This window comes from Cryptotermes secundus, unplaced genomic scaffold (genome assembly GCF_002891405.2).
Source record: "Cryptotermes secundus unplaced genomic scaffold, Csec_1.0 scaffold146, whole genome shotgun sequence".
Lineage (NCBI taxonomy): Eukaryota > Metazoa > Arthropoda > Insecta > Blattodea > Kalotermitidae > Cryptotermes > Cryptotermes secundus.
Genome location: NW_019733838.1, coordinates 2,137,707 through 2,155,445, shown reverse-complemented (window position 1 = coordinate 2,155,445; position 17,739 = coordinate 2,137,707). Strand labels below are relative to the sequence as shown.

At 38.3% G+C, this 17,739-nt stretch overlaps 1 protein-coding gene across 2 annotated transcripts in view; it reads right to left on the bottom strand.

Annotated features, from left to right (window-relative positions):
* Positions 1–16,807, bottom strand: part of LOC111868207 (zinc finger protein 236) — a 77,741-nt gene extending 60,934 nt beyond the window's left edge. For both annotated transcript variants that reach the window (XM_023858652.2, XM_033752956.1), the window contains exons 1-6: positions 16,665–16,807; positions 14,745–15,067; positions 8,259–8,388; positions 7,840–7,988; positions 6,730–7,116; positions 2,177–2,305 (exon numbers count right to left, since the gene is read on the bottom strand). In XM_023858652.2, the coding sequence (XP_023714420.1) occupies positions 2,177–2,305; positions 6,730–7,116; positions 7,840–7,988; positions 8,259–8,388; positions 14,745–14,750 (801 nt within the window). In that variant the 5' untranslated portion in view covers positions 14,751–15,067; positions 16,665–16,807. The remainder of the gene's footprint in view (positions 1–2,176; positions 2,306–6,729; positions 7,117–7,839; positions 7,989–8,258; positions 8,389–14,744; positions 15,068–16,664) is intronic.
* Between the last annotated feature and the right edge of the window lie 932 nt (positions 16,808–17,739).

Sequence of the window (17,739 nt, the reverse complement as noted above, 5' to 3'; positions counted from 1 at the left end):
CGTAGGACAGTTAGTGAGAGTCAGTTAGTTGAGAGTCGGCAGTTACAGCAATCAGTTAGTTGTGAGACAGTCGTCAGCCAGTAAGAATGTAAGTGCAGAAGCAGAGGGCACTGTTAGAATCCATCACCAGGCAACGACTGGTGAAGACATAGCAAATTGAGAAGACTTTATGTGTGCTGTGGTTACAGTGATCTTTGGAGTGTGTAACTGAGTGAGACTATCATAGTTATTTGTAGTTACATTCTGTAAGTGTTCAATAAGTCCAGTTACCAATCCAAACCCTGTATATAGTCAATCATGTGACAACTGATGTCAGAAGTGTGACTGATTGATCAATTGGATTGAATTGTTGAACTGAAGCCTACAGTCTACAAAAATGGAACAAATACTGGAATGCCTGCTGGCCTAAATGAATGCCATGTGAGAAAAGATAGACTTCAAAAAGAGACAGAAGTGGAACTGATTGATTTATTGGATTGAATTTGTGGACTGAAGACTGCAGTAGATGGCTGTATCAAATGAATGCCATGTGAGAAAAGATGGACTTCAGTCAAGAAAAGACAGATTCCAATCAAAAGGAGACGAAGGCTGACTATGATCAAATGAGAGCCGAAATGAAGGCTAGTCATGAAGAAATGAAAATCCAGTTGGCTTCCCTCACCTTCCGGATCAGTGCCGACCAACAAGAGATGATAGCCAAGATGGATGCCTGGACAGAAGAGGGGAAGGCCTGTTTCGAGAGTACAGAGTCAACTCCAGTGGAGATGGCAAACATAGTGGTGCACTCTGAAGTCCCTAATGAAGAGGTCGAAGTGGAAACTGTCGGAATAATGAATGACCGATATGGTGACTGGCATCTAGAAGTAGAGTGCCGCCGACAGCCAAAGAAACAGACTGAGGGTGATGGTGGATCCCAGAAGTTGGCCACTATCTGCAGATGGATGACCTGTCATGCCTTTCCTGCATGGCATAAGAAATGTGGTCATAAAGGACAGACAGTTGAGAAGAGACAAAGGAAAAAGCAGACCAAGGACTATGTTGTTTGAGAAGCCCCTAAAGGGTGTATGGTTGAGAAGAAATGACAGACACAGCTGAAATTCAACAACAGCATAAGGGACTGATGCCTGAAACAGCAGCTATGTCTGGGAAATAAGGAGACATTTTCTGAGGCTCTCAGACAAACCATTGTGCTGGATATCATGAAAAGACCAGTTGTGTCTTCCATGAGGATTCAAAAAATGAGTGTTAAGACATTGCGGGGGAGCCGATCACTGCCCAAGCAAAAGAAGAGACTATTAGAAGCTTAAGAGCCAGAGACGCAAAAGCGGGTCAGTGCAGCATTCTTTAGCTTCCATGGGATAAGGGAGCAGAAGACCCACCAGAATGCCTCTGTAACACCATGATACCGGACACCGCGCCCAACCTGGGCTTGTGATGTTGCTAATTGGACCATGGAGGACTGACGTGCGGCATGGTCCAATGAGTCATTGTAGCAGTTGTTTCAGGTGGATGGTAGGGTTTGGGTGTGTAGCAGACACCTTGAGACCATGATGGTGGTTCCATACTGGGGTGGGGAGTGTTCACATGGCATGGGTTGGGTCCACTGGTCAGCCTAAACATGTCGTTGACCTGTGACTGCTATGTTGCACTGCTTGGTGTGACCATTTGCAGCCCTTCATGACTTCATGTACCCTGTAAGGATGGGATATTCCAGCAGGATAATCCACTGTGTCATCAGGCCCAAGTTGTCCAGAATTCATTCAAGGAGCATTCTGGAGAGTTCTGACGAATGGTGTGGCCACCATGTTTGCCCAACATGAACCCAGTCAAGCATTTATGGGACGTGGAGGAGAGGACCACTCACACTCAAGATCCTGCACGTACAAATAACAGGGAGCTGTAGGTGGTTATCCAGATACCATGGCTCAAAATCCCTCCAGGGTTCTTGTGGAATCAATGCCATGTCCAGTTGCTGCACTTCACCGGGCTAGAGGGGGGTCCTACACAACACTAGACACCTATCCCATGACTTTTGGCACTTGAGTGTATATAAAGTTACAATGAGAGTACTATGTTGGTGACTAGATTAATGGTAAATACAGTTTCTTAAACAATTAGTCTGGTAACATTATTGTTGGACCTTGTATGTGCATTTATTTGGTGACAATTTTCTTACCTCCACATTGAATGATGATGGACACAAATTACAAAGAAATGGCTTGTCATCAGAATGGCACTTCACATGTCTCTTGCACTGTGATGATTTTGAAAACTCCTTAGCACAAATAGGGCACTTAAATGGACCCTGTAATGTTAAAAGATAAATCTAAGTATGTAAAATGTGACACTCATATGTGTCATGGTGGTCAGGGGTACTGTGGCAGAATACAGAGCAGTTCATAACAAAGGTTACAGCACTTCTGTCTGTGCTGTAGCTAGTGATATTCTAGCTGCAGTGTGGGTACAGATGTAGAGAATAAACACTTCTCAATGTGTAAAAAATTACATGAAACCTGTTACACTGCTAATTTAAAAAAAATCGTACAAACATGTGTTAACAACAGGAACTCTTGAAGCATTGGGAAAACAATATCATGGATACCTTTTTCTATAAAGTACATGAAGGAGAGAAAAACTGTGCATATTTTCAGCAGAACACTGCACCAACAAACTTCACTATAAGCCCACAGTGATCAGTGAATGAATACTCAGTGAGGGGCACTTGATTTCACATTCCTCATATATGACTGTGCCTTTACTTTTTTGGAAACTTGAAGCACAATTTCATGAAAATAAATCACACTATCTGTGACTCAGAAATTAAAATGTGGATGTTATCATAGAGACCAAAGAATAGCTTTATCTACTGTACAGAATACCTTATGGCACTGAGAATTATGTTTGGATACTGAATGACACTTCCTTCAACAGCCACCATACAATTATGGCAAGCAGCTTTTATGACTGAATTTAAACAATTCATGGATCTTCATTCAGTGTATATGCTAGGGTGCATGTACTTCCACATGACTAATATGTGGTATGGCACATTGCAATTGCAATGTCAATAAGAACGTTGCAGCCTTTGCAACACACTACTGTATATGTAGTAAAATTCATAATAATGGTAAAGATAACCTACTAAAAGCTATAGCAGTGCATACATTACATCACTGATAATCATTACATGATCTGCAGGTTGTATATTTTTGTAGTTGCCTGGAAATGACCACTGCAATTCATTTCCACTTGTGGCAACAGACACTTTTAATTTAAAGTACAATTCTTGACTAGGCACTGTTTGACCATTTGTTATGGGAACAGAAAGGAACTATCTGGCAAAGCGTCTGCCAGAAAATGCTTTTGTGGTCAGTATAATCCTTCACCATCGTTAATTTGTTTGTTTAAAAAACTGGCTTTTTCTGTAACTTCATTAATGTTACTGGTTGCATGATTGTTCTTCACTGTCATGATAATTAATTTCATTTATCTGCTCACAACAAGTTTCACTCTAAGATGGCTATCATCAGGTACACTAATTATAAGATGTAGGTTGATTCACTGTAATTTTCTCATGACAAGACAAGGTTTATTAATTATTTATAAAACTAAGGCTTAAATTAATTAAGTGAGTGGTGTTAATAGGTCACAAGATAGTGGCTAGACACAGGGTTCAGATTGATAATTGAATTTAGTGGAAACTGAATCATCTTATTTACAAGCAATTACACACTTTCGAAGTGTTCACTGTCAATCTGTTATATCACTTCTGGCCAATTCCTTACTGGCTTTGATACCATGGACTCCTTTGTTGGCTCTGATAATGTGCACTTTTCTGTTGACTTGCAGGGTCTCTGTACATTATTTCATAGCGGACTGAGGGGAAAACACTTCCCCCAACAGTTCCTCAACTGCTGTGCATGTATATGGCCATTGGAGGTTGGTCGTGGTGTGCAAACATTGCTGTCGGTAATTGGTGCCTGATGTCACCCAGCAATAGGCACCTCTGGAACATTTCTCTGGTCCTAATATCCGGACTTTTAGGCGTCATACGACATTGCTACCTCCTTAAGACTGCTTGCCCCAAGAATCATACAAGATAACTGTGATTTCCTCCACTCTGAGGGGGCTGCCCGGCTACACCTATGGCCACCCTGAGGAATGGTACCACAGTGCCATACTAATCCCAACACCTGGCCTTCCACTTTGGACACTGTCCAGCCATCATTCCTGGTAGAACCAGCTTTGCACTGCCAGCATCCAACCTTTCCTCATTTGGGTGGCTCATTCTGCCTGTCACAACCCTCTTGGGGGCATGCCTCCATTAGTGTTCTTTGACCATTGATGGTCTCCATTCATCCTAACAGGCACCTCCCTTGGGGTTTGACCTAACATTCTCACCCTGGGCACCCCAGCTCAATGGGTGGCCCTGGAACACATCTCTGCCAGCAGTCTCCCCTAGGATGACCAACACCCCCACACTGCCAACATGTGGGTTGCCCAGTCCTGCTGTGCTCAATCCATGGTGACTGTGGTCCCTTTGGCACTCTAATCCTTACCATACAGGTTACTGCATTTCCACTGCCTTGGCACACACTGCACATGTTTCAATTTCCACCACTTTCTGTCTTGAATGCAAATCACAAGGCTTATATATGCGAATTCCGTCCTTGTATCTTGCTGGAAAGCACCTTGTAGAGGTCGTGTATCCTCTGGTCAACAGGCACCAGGATGTCCTCCATGCACCTGCTGATAGTTTTTTAAGATTTGGCCCAAATAGTGTTTATCACGGCCTCCATCTTTTCTTGGCTAGTGTTTACTGAGGCCTTCAACTTTTCTTACCTGGCCTCCCCATTAGGTTCCCCCAAGTCACTTAGTGACTTCAAGACTCTCCATTAACTTTTAACACTTCTGAGACATTTCTAGTCCAGAATCCGTAATCTGCAATCCCACTTGTGATACCAGCTGTGATGTAACAGAAACCAGAAACAGGGTCTGGATGGACAATTGAATTTACAAACAATAACACAGTTTACAATTATTCAGTATCATTTCGTTATATCACTCTTTGTCGGCTCCTTACTGGTTTTGACTATGGGGTCTCTTCTGTGTGATCTAGTAATTTGCTGCTGGCTTTTGTCAGCACACTCATTCTTGGTCCCAGGCCCTGCATGACCCAACCTGCCTGCAACAGTTCTCTGACTGCTGTGTGCACAGGCAGCTGCTCTGTGATTGGTGCTGGATGATACCTAACATAGGACGTCTCTGCAACTTTTCTCTGAGTCCATAATTTCTACTTTTAGGTACTGTATCACAACAGGTGATATTTCTTGGAGTTTGAAAATCTGTTGTATGTCATTGTGTACATTTGGTTTTGAGGAACAGTTGTGTTTGTAATGTCTTGATTTTACCCCTTTACTTTTTTGGTTCATTAGGCATTCATAGTTCATGGATGAAGAGAGACTTCATTATGGTCTTGTGCTGAAATAATTATGTCACTTTTTGGATTGATCTACTCCTGACATGGAACTTTCAATTAAGCTAAGTACATCAAACAAACATAGGATCAGACTCACACATAGACCTATGTGTCTGGGTAATATTCTTTGTCATCCAGATTTTAATTAACCAGCAAGAAGAAACTATTTTGAAAAGACAAGAAGAATTCTAATCACTGGCATAAAATTAAATTAATTTTGTGCACAGTGGGTTAAGTCCTTTCTTTAGTACAATAGATTTGTCCATTATTTTCCTGTAATAACATGAGTTTACTGTGTAATATATTTTCCTGTAATAACATGAGTTTACTGTGTAATAAATGTTCTGGTAATTGGCTTATTTTATTGAAAGAGTTATATTGTGTAACAGTCAATGTCTTCAGCTATATGGTTTGGATCTCACTAGTCTGCTTCCTTAACCACATATTATTGTAGGCTTTGAGGATCTCACAGTGGTGGTCAGGAGTTCTTACAACCAATGTTTCAAAAGAAACGTTGCCTCCATTTTCAGGATAAAATAATAAGCCAAGCAAGAAATCAGCATGAAGGAGGTAGCAAGTACAGCCTATTATTACTTCACGGAACACATGAATGAAACATTCAATAAATATTAACTTAATAGTTTCATTCATACATTAAACTTTGTAGTGTCTGTGGCATTCTTCAATTGAAATTTTAACAATTACAGGTTATAGCCCAACCTAGGCCAGCTGAAATCAATTTTTGAGCACCACGGTGTTATATTATGCTTAATGACAGATCATTATGAACGACTGACAGAAAAGGACATAGAAGGAAGAGGTCTTATTTGAAGGTTTAAAGAAAACCAGAAGACCCTCAATCAGGACAGAACAACATTAGAACCTGGAGGACTCTTAACAACTACAATGCATCTATTCAAAGTGGTCCATTAGAATATCCTATATAAAACTTCCTAGCACATTTTCTGAAATTCTATTCAAGAATATACTGTTTGTTTGTTGTTTAGAGCCCTCATCTTATGATTCACCATATTGTAAATTGCTGACATTGCATAGTATAGAATGATTTTTGACTGACTAACCTCTATGGTCAGGGAATAGAAAAACTTATTCTGTGGTACAAGTGTTTCAATCTCCATTATAGTTATGTAAAAAGAAAAACAGTTTACTTGTCCAGGACTATTGTTATCCATACTGGAATTTATGCACACTGCATTCTAAACTAACTGACTGCTTTTTACAGTAAGTACCTTTCCAATGGGAGGATCCACTTCTGTATCTTCCCTCCTAGGTCGTCCAGGACCTCTTCTTGATGATGTACGCTGATGAACCTGATGATTTTGCTTACTAGCTGATTGGGAAGAAATGGCTGTGGGGAGATCAAATGTGAGACACCCACGCTTGGTGACTTCTCCATCCTCTGTTGGATCAGAAACTACATCTCCACTTCCTCCTTCACCACTAAGGTTTGTCAAATCAATGGTTGAAATATCAACTCCCAGGCCTGGTATAACTGAAATTTTGTTGGAATTCTTGTCTGCATTTTCTGCATCCAATATAATCTTTCCATCTCCATCTTCAACAAGGCCATCTGTACTTAATACTACTTGACTAGAACCCCCAGACAGAAGGGTCAACTGCTTGGAAAGAAAGAGATAAATGAGTGCAGTGGTCATAATGAGGATCTCTGTAATTTACACAACTCACTTAAAACACACTTCCATCCTGAAGCATGACACTATGTCTGAAATTGATTAATGAGGTTAGTAAGCTGTACTCTTAATTCTTACAGTATAACTTCATGTTACATGTACCCATAATTACATGGCCATAAGATGAGTTCAGATAGCTCAGTGAATACAGTGACTTGCTGCACGCTGGTTGGTTGGGATTCAAAACTCAGCAGGAGCAAGAATTTTTTTCTTGACTACCATGTTCACCCAGCCTCCAATTTAATGGGTACTGGGAGCTCTAACTGTGGAGATAAACAGCTAGAGCATAATAAGCTGACCATTGACCTCCACATAATGTGTGGAGCTTTACCTCTGTATCCCCTACATGCATGACTTAAGGCTTAGACATAACAGCCTAGCTTAGCTTCTTGGGTTCATCACTGACACTGGAAAATTTAAATCATACCAAAGGGCTTAATGGTCTCCAATGTTAGATTTATCAAATTTCATGAAAATCTGTCCACATGGAAGAGCCAAAGAGTGGCTATTGTGAGCATACCAACTATAGGATTGTTCTCATGTAGCTAATAATTATTCTTCTGCTGAAACAGCTGCCTGCTTTAACAGAACCTAAAATGAGCCTATCCTGGATGTTACATTTGAAACATTAAACATACAAACTCATACCTGACTAGTATCGAGATACACTGTGTTGCTGGCTAGATTTTTAAGAATTAAGTTATGAACTCCAGATCCTGAATCAAGTATTGAACCATCCTGAAGTAAATGCAGTGGAAGAGTCACATATGTTGTGCCACTATCATCCAGGGCTAAATCTGGGAGGAAAAAAGTCATATAAAAACAAGTATTTAACAATGCAATTATAACACTTGTACTGCCTAGTAGCAAATAATACCTTTACCTTAAATTATTCTTTTCCAATTCTACAACACTTCTGTGTTCTGATATTAAGCTATCTACATTAAATACACTCTCTTCATTCTCTCTCTAATGAAAGCTCTTTCCCTTATGTTTAAATTCATTACATAATGACCAGTGCCACCTTTCTGCATAGAATTATCAGAACAGTAGAGAATTGAGATCACCTGAAGAAGCAAGCATATTGGTTCCATCAGAAAACATAAGTCCAGAGTTATTAAGGGTAGTTTCTGTGGCAAGAGAGACAACCTGTGTATTTGACACATCACCCTTTCTACAGTTCACCTCATCCATGTTCTGAAACAGACAAAAATAGAAATAATTTATTGTTTGACAATTTTCTAGCTATAAGATTACATTTCTCTTCAGGCTGAAACAAACAACTTATAGTTGGTGAAAATGTAGAATTTCAGACACCTCCCAAATTATTACCTATTCACCAGTCATGACTATTTTTGATCTCTGCAATGCTCTGCAATTTCTTAAGCTGAAAGTTCCGTTACAGAACTTAAGCAAGAGTTAATCATGAGACAATGAATTCATTTGCTGGTGTGAGACAAAACATCAAGAGAAATTACTTTCAAGTATGACTACATGTAACCCTGCTTTATATGAGTACAGAATTTGAAATAAATGAGATACCTTGCAAAAGCAGTTACTGATGTAAGCACTGATTTCCCATAATATTATGCAAGCCATTCAATGCCAAGCCTACACACTTTAACAAAAACTGTCACATGACCATCTCTAATTCTAATAAAATTCTGCAAGTTTGTTGGGTTTCCTTAGGAAGTGATATATACATATAAAATTTTACCTTCCTGTATCCATCAATGGCACATAAAGAATTTTTAAATGTTAAGTTTGCCTTAAATCTCCCATTCACTCAAATGCTTGAAACTCTGGTTGCATTTATGACAGACAACTTGTTCTTATAGAAACTGAAATTTCTTAAGTAGGTTTTTCACTTGGTATTCTGCTCACAATGTCTTACAGGCAAATTGACATTTTGATGTTTGAGCTTAGTTTACATACAACCGTATGAGATTTATGCATGTTCTTCCAATAACACCTGGTGATAATTTCAATATATCTTTGGAAAGTATCATGTGGGTACATGAAAGCTATGAGAGGATATGATTATTTGCCTGTTAGCAGTCTGATTAAATATGGTAAGTCATATCGTGACCTGTACAGACATGTTGCAGGGCATCATGACTCATCCAGCTTTTCAGTTCATAGTTGAAACCAGTGTAGTTAAGTTTATTTCCTCACATGGCAAATGAAACAAATCAAATCTGTAGTGGTTTCATCAAGTGCAAAAATTAAAATTTACTTCTGCTAGGTTTAAAATGGCTGCAAGAGCTACAAATGTCAGAGAACCTGATGTTCTAAAATGGTGTAGTGATCCCATGAATGTCAGTCACAGTCCAAGTTCCAAGAAAAACATGAGACTTGTGTTGGACTGGATGATGGATAAAGAGGGTTGCTTGTATTCAGAAAAGATAGACAATCAGTGATAAATGTAGGAAAATAATTGCAAATTTATTAAACAGCTGTTTCTGGAAGCTCAGAACATCACATAACAAAGAGGAAGACCAGTAAGCTTCAAAACTGAGCAGAAACACATTGCTTTTTCATGAGAAAGACTCTGGGTCATTAGAAGAGGGGGGAAGTACATGTAAAAAGGTTCAAATTTTGACTGTTCCTTCAAAGACCTGATCAATAAAGAAGATCAAATGAAAGTTAATAGCCTCAAATTACATGGTTCACACTGCCAAGAAATTAGTGGTTGAGAAACTTTGTCAAGCCCAAATGTAAAATCAGGCAAAGTGCTTCATCCTGCAACAGCGAAAATGGTGAAACAGTTTTATGTATCATATGAAATTAGCTGGATCATGCTAGGGATAAAAGGTAATGTTTCTCTTAACTTAGAAGGCTAGAAGGTTCACCTTGAGAAACAACTGATATTATGTAACCTACGACAATTTTAATTTCAATAAGAAAGAGAAACATGAGAAGTTGCTAGAATTTTCTAAGTTCGCAGTTATGATCAACTATGTGCTGATTGGCATAAGTGGCATGCATAGTTTGTTAATGTACCATTTACTAGAATGAGAAACTTATGTTTCCAGATGCAAAATTGTATGATATGAATGAAAGCAAGTAAACCATATTTCTGTCAAAAATTGCTTGTATGTGACAAGTGTGTGCGTCTCCATGGGGACTGTGAGAACTGTGGGGACTGAGAATCTATTCAGAAATACTGAACAGAGATTTGAAGACAATACCACAGACAATATAACCTACAGAATGCAGATTCTGCCTATCAACCCTGGAAACAACCATGCAATCTTGCAGGGACTTTCTCAAGTTTTTTGCTGAAGAGCTAAGCATCCTACTTCATCACTATTTTATACCATGACAGCAATCATGCTTTATAAAGAAATGAAGTTGAAAACTTAAAACTAATGAAACTGTTGCAATTTCTCTGAAAACTACTCCAAGTACAAGTCATTCACTGCAACAATGGTCAGGGAACTCTTCATACATTTGTGGTTTATTATTAAAAAAAATACAATGACAGAACATATAAATTTTGTTGTGACATCAGACTCTTTTGGGGCATGCAATAGCGCAGTTGGTTGAGACACTATGCTACAAATCAGAAGGTGGCAGGTTTGATTCCTGATGAGGTCAATGGATTTTTTAATTGACCTAATCCTTCCAGTCACATTATGGACCTGGGGTTGACTCAGCCTCTAACAGAAATGAGTACCAAGAACCTCCCTGGGGGTTAAGGATGGCCACTGCATAAGGCTGATAACCTCACTGCCATCTCTGAGCCGACGGTCTACAAACTGTGAGGATCTTGACGTCCCACAACAATATGGGCCTCCATGGCCTGTTACAGGGATAGCTTCACCTTTTTACATCAGAATGATTAAACATGGCACAGTTCTTGCACATAAATTATGCAGCTTTCATTTCCTTGCAGTATGAAAACAGAAAAAATTTCATCAACCTTTGGTATCATAAAGATGATTCTGTTATGGATGTCATGTGGCAGTCCTCTGCAAGTCACATGGCAAAGGTGCATGTGATGGAATTGAAGAAATGATTGAAAGGGTAGCAAGGAAGTACACCTGCAAGGTCAAGGGTATGAAGTGGAAGACTTCAGAGGATTTGTAAATTGTGAATATAACAGAAACTGGCAGTTTCCGTGTGTGTTACAAGTGAATGACACCAAAATTCAACTAACATTTTTACATCCATCTGGCCCTCTTTTATGTATCTTTCGCAGCCAGATATTTTGTGGATTCCAGCTCCAGAAGTGGATCCAGAAACTGCAATGTGTCGCATATTATCAGTGTAAAAAAAATCCTATTGCACCACTGAGAAACAAGAAACCAGGCTTCACACTGTGAATGTAGCTACTTCTAGGCAGTATTTCTTACTGATAAGAAAACTAACATTTTAATGAACATGCCTGCCAGATTTCTTTTCTTCTTCTTTTTGTCTTCTTTATTAATGTTGTACAGTATGTATATAAATTATCTGTACAACTTTACTCATGAATAAAAACTGCATGAGAAGACATGGACACACTGAGCATCATCTGTGTTAGAAACTCTCAAAGTTTGTTCTGTACAATACACACATTGAACATGGGCACCAATCTGTCACACATACAAAGTCCAAGCAATATTCAAGCTCTATCCATGTGCGCTGCAGCATGCCAATGTTGAGCATTGCAACAGTAGCTTGAATTCTGTTTTTCAAATCATTGATGCAGGTCACTGAAGTTTAGTAAACAGTCTTTTACAATAATCTCATAGGAAAAAAATTACAGGGAATCATATCCAGTGATCTGGCTGGCCAAGCTACAGAAGTAGCATGGCCGATCCACTGGTTTAGGAAATGCTTATTAAGAGATGCCTAAATGAGGCTCCAATGTGGTGTTGTGATGTCTTTCTGTATGAACATGGCACGCTGCAGTTCCTGTAACTGTGGACAGACAAAGTTTTCCAGCATATCCAATGGCTGGATGTCATAGTTGCTTCAGCAAAGGGAAAGGGTTGTCTCTATTGTGCTTCCCTATAGCATGAGGGTGTTCAGATCACCAGAGGAACACATTGTTTACTAAAAATGTATCAATGCTCTTGATGGTGGCACCTTGTAATAGTTTTGAAATGTCTTTGGACCTGTGTATCTGGCTTTGTTTTGACAAACCACATCATGAACTGTGCCCTCTACTAGTGGTTCATGGTGACTGAGCCGATGATTCAAACAGTGGAACAGAAATGAAGCTGCTATTGCAACAGTTCATACTGACATCATGCAATGTATGGAGAGTGCATTAATATTGCTTTGGCACTGTACCCGTGACAACTGGTGCCCATGTTGAATGTGTGTACTATTCAGAACAAACTTTGAATTTTCTCTCACAGATGATACACAAACAGTATGCTTATGTCTTTTCATACAGTTTCTATTCATGAGTAAAGCTGTAAAGATAATTTATATACACCCTATGTAGTAATCCAAATGGCCAACAACAATATGTATGTTACCTGTGGTTATGAACAAATGCATATCTGATCAACCCATTCTCATCCTAATATGAAATTTCCTAAAAATGCATTTTAAAAAATCATTGACTGAATTGAAAAATTTGCATAAATCTGTTTTTTCTTTCATAAATTAGGGTCAAGATGTTAATGTGTCCTAAGTATTATGAGTGCTACATAAAATGCATCCCCACTTAACAGCTTTCAATGGGTACAGGACTGAGCTCTCTGCCTTTATTACACCTGAGATATAACAATATTAGAGAAGCAGGGTGTAAAAAAGTTAAGGAAAACTTAAAAATCCAATAATTTTGATATCGACATGGAAAGGAAAAACTTCATACTTATCAGACTCTGTAGACTTACAAAATGTCACTGAAATGTAAAGTGGTCACATCAGTTGCTGTGCTGATATGACATGCAATGATCTGCACCTCATGGATGACATTTTGGCTCTGACACTTCTGTCCTATCACCCCTCAAATAAGAGCAAGTAAAAATTAATGGCAATTTCAGTTTACTTCAGAAGTGATGCTGGAATCACAGAAAGAAAATGGATATATAGAATCCAAACTCTTCTTTAATTCCAACTAGTTGGTCTTCATTGCCTTTTCAGTGATGATAATACTGTGATATGTTTAGTTAGCTTCTTTGGTAGAATGTTCCTAGGAACAACCTCTAATCCACTTTTGTAGTCAGAGGTTGTAAAAACTTGTGAAATGTATCAAAGAATGAGAGTTCAGAAAGAGGACAACTGTTTTAAGCCCATGGAAAGTTTTTACAAATGGAATGGTGGAATGATTCTATAGAGTGGATGCATAAAGGTGAAAGGCAAAGTTGTCCCTGTGCTTAATTAATTAAGCACTAAGCTATGAAGGCATATAGGGGGAGTGGAGGTACAGATTCACATTTTCTTGACCTCGGCAATAGTTCGAGGTGAGTGGTCAGCTTCATGCCACAGCCGCTTTACCCCCTGGGGAGAGCCCTCGGTACCATTGGATAGGAAGCCAGGGGGGCCTCAGAGCCGGTGTGGATAACATGGAGATGAGAAAATTTTTGACCCTACCAGGACGTGAACTCCAACCCCTTGGTCGACCAGCCCGTAGCCAGTAGCTATACCGACTATGCTATCTCGGCTCAGAGTGGATGTGTTAATTTGCTTATTTAATTTGATGTTCTCCTGGCATTTACATGGAGGGACTGCAGAAAATGGTAAGAAATGCCAGGATAGCTGGCATCCTGGGTAAGAGTTGAATTGGTCACCTTGTAAACATAAAGCAGAAGCATTACCATTTGGGCCAGCTTACTCAGTACGAGCATTCCTGATCATCAACCGCAACAAATTGAGGTTAATGAGCAGATCAGTGTACACAGTACAATCAAAGAATCAGCACTGATGAAATGAGCATCAGTTATCACTGTGTCTGTAAACTCATTCAAGATGAGCTGGGATACTGCAAAATCTGCATGAGGTTGGTCAAAAACCTACAAATACAATGGAAGAACGCATCCTCTTCAATCGCCAAAGCATAAATCTCAGCCTCTGCATGAAATATCCCCATGGTTTGTTGCAATTCTAGTAGTCCTGCACTTGTTCATTTTCAAGATTAAGGTATAACAGTCGTTAGCCATCAATGGTGACATGCTGTACAAAAGACTGAAGCTGGATATTTGGTCAAAATGACAATGACTGCTTTCAAAAAGCATTCTTCTGCTCCACAATAATTCTCACTGTCGTGTGGCTGCTCACTTGCCAAAACCACTGACAATTTGACATTAAAGTCCTCCAACATCCACTGTAAAATCCCAACTTAAAGCCATTCAGATTTTATGTTACAGAACTGCTGAAAGAAGCATCACAAGGCCAGAATTTCTTTGGCAATGATGTAGTGAATGGTGCATTGCAATAATGGCACACAATCCAACCAAAAACTTATTTTGATCAAATCAAGAAGCTTCTGAACTGCTTCACCAAATGCAATGAAAAGCAGAGCAATTACACAAAAAAGTAAGATATTCCTGACCTCAAAGTGATTATTTTATTGAAACTTAACATAAAATTGCCTTTAATTCTTTACTCACCTTCATACTGTTTGATATGCAGTTGTTACTGTGGAATCTGGGTTCCTCTAGATTAGGTTTCGTTTCTGATCACTATTCAGATTAATTTGGATCATCTAATAATGCTTACATATGTATAAAGGTTAGGTGTTGTGTGAATGCTGTACTAGACTATCAGGTCACTTTGAACTGACAACACTTTTGTTACTTATTTCCATTTTATATATGCTGTATACTCTGTTATTCCTGTAGCTTGTTCTTCAATAGAAGGCATAAAAGTTGGTATATATCTCCAATCAGCAGCTTAAACTTGTCCACTTCTACAAAAAATCTGGTGTAAAAAACTGTAAAAGAAGCAGAATTTCAAGTTTGGTAGGATATTACAGGGATTTAAACCTAATTCAAGAGGCCTTTATTATTCTTTTACACAAAATCAAAGTACACAGTGTTTAGCACGAATGTGACCACCATATAATGTATGCAAGCCATGACAGCAGAACTGAGGCCATTTGGTGTAGTCATGGCAAGACATCTGCTATTCCTAAATGGAAGCATTTATCTGCCTAGTATAGATATGTTCCCATTCTATTTCGTTTGTGTTCCTTTGTTCCTAATTCTTACGTTGATTGTTGTTGAATACAATGCTCTCCTGTTATAAATGATAATGAAATTTACAAGAGTTCTGAATAAAGTCCTTAACTGCTATGAGGCAAAACCTCACTGTAAATTCTGTACCTACTTTTGTGGCTTGCATGCTGTATAAATTTAGGTTTTGTTTTACAATTTAAATACCGAACATAAACGGTTTTATCATTCAGTCCTAACCTATCACTAAATTTGGATTTTATTTGAGATTCATAGCTCCAACCCATGCCATATTTCAACATAACAAATAAAACTGGAGATCATACTGTAATGATATACTCTATTCAGTGTGTGTGTGTGTGTGGGGGGGGGCATATATTATTCTTCATATAAGATCAGCCTGAGGACATCCTTCTTATTAGTATCCAAACTATGGCCTCTAGTGTAAAATTAAACTTCAATAAATCTTGGAAATTTGTTGTTGCACATTTCATTTCTGTGAAGATCACAACTCTTTTGGCTGTAATTTCTGAATGAAAATTATGAAGTGCTTATTATATCCATCAAGTGTGCTCAATTTGTGGCACACTACGTAGCAAATCGAATCACTCAACTTTCCAAACGATGGCAACTCTCAGAACCACCAAGTGTCTCCAGATATCAGCTTCAAAGTTCTGGTTATATTTTCATCGTTTGCACTAACTAGACAGACTTCATTATGCTCAAGGAAGGTTTTATTAAGTAATGCTGTTGCAAACTGAAATGTTGGAAAGCAGGTGAAAAGGTTGCAACTTCTTCATCATAACATATATTTAACAAAACATATATACTAAATGTACGTATTTTTATTTCTAAATTATATTAAATTCATTAACTGTCATGGATATGTGAATCACAATAAATTTGACAACATGGTGATCTATGAGGTACATGCAAATCATCACTGTAAAAGGTGTATCCTATTGTGTGCGTGACCATGTTCTATACTACCTACGTCATACATCGTACGTGATATTGTGTACTTCTCACTGAGAAAATACGTATAGAGATATTTGTTTTTAAATTCTTGGTACGTTCGCACGACTTGGCATATTTTTCAACAAAATAACAAACAAAAACAATACATATATGACCATGCATGCATTTAACTATAATATATAACTTTTCAACATAATCATATTAATAAAATTACATGTACGAAATCAGCAATAACATGTTCAAGCAAAACCGCCAAACGTGCACGTCTTCGGATAACTTCATTCATATTTTATTCGACTCCCAAAGCCTACGGCCTACTTTACGGTATCATTCCGCCCTGAGAATAAACACATAGGACCCCTTTGTCGAAATACATACCTCAAAGACAGACACATAAATGCAGTTCAGACTTATTGAAGATTACTATAACATTTCTCTTTTATGCAAAATGGCTCGTTTTACGTATAAAATAACACAAATTCATCCTATTTATCGTTGACGTAGAATCACCAAAAACAACATGGCGGAACAAGAAAATCCTACCGATTTCCTGTCACACAACAGCACGATTCCGGCAGCGAAGTATAGATGGCAGACCAGCTGAACAGTCCTAGTATGCAACCTAACGGCGATAACTAGAAGTAAGTAACCTAAGAATTTAGTACAATGAAACACATAAAATGGCGTATTGTTTTGTATAGGTGAATTATATGTCTTATTTTGAGAGAGAACACGAGTATAAAAGAGCGCAGGAAAACATCTGAACCCTAGAAGTTTGAAGTGGGCAATTTAGAATATTATAAATACCGAACAGTACTCGTGCTACGTATTCAGGAAGTACTGTGTTCAAGTCTTAGCCCGGATGCTGACTATCCTGAACAAGTTTTCGTAATTTTACCCAACCCTTCGGGCAGATCCCTCAGTAGTACCTCAGATTAAGCTATAACAACTTCCTTCCACATCTTTTCAAATTAATTATTCTTTAGTCATTCTATCATTTTCCGCTATATGAAGTGGGTACCGAAAGTATTTCTACACAATATTCGGTGGTATATAGCACCTTTAAATACACTATATAGTGAATTTAGAAGTAGAATAAAATGAATGCAAATGAGTTTATAACGTATATCATTGAAAATAAAATAACATATACTGATTATATACTTGATTAAATCATAGAGTAACAATAACACAAATATGCAAATTTCATTGTGAAATAGGCTTTATTTGAATACTATTAATGGCCACTGAATATTTTCAAACACAATAGTGAGATATATTAAGTTTCATAACAAGATCTGTCCGATAGTTCCAATGAGAGTGTCCTTCAGTTGTGAATTACATTTCATCTATTTAACAACATCTCTACAAAGAATTGAGTGACCTTCAATGAAAAAGAATATTCCTCCTTTGCGGTATCAAGGTCACATCCATTGTGAGATATGAAAAGTAA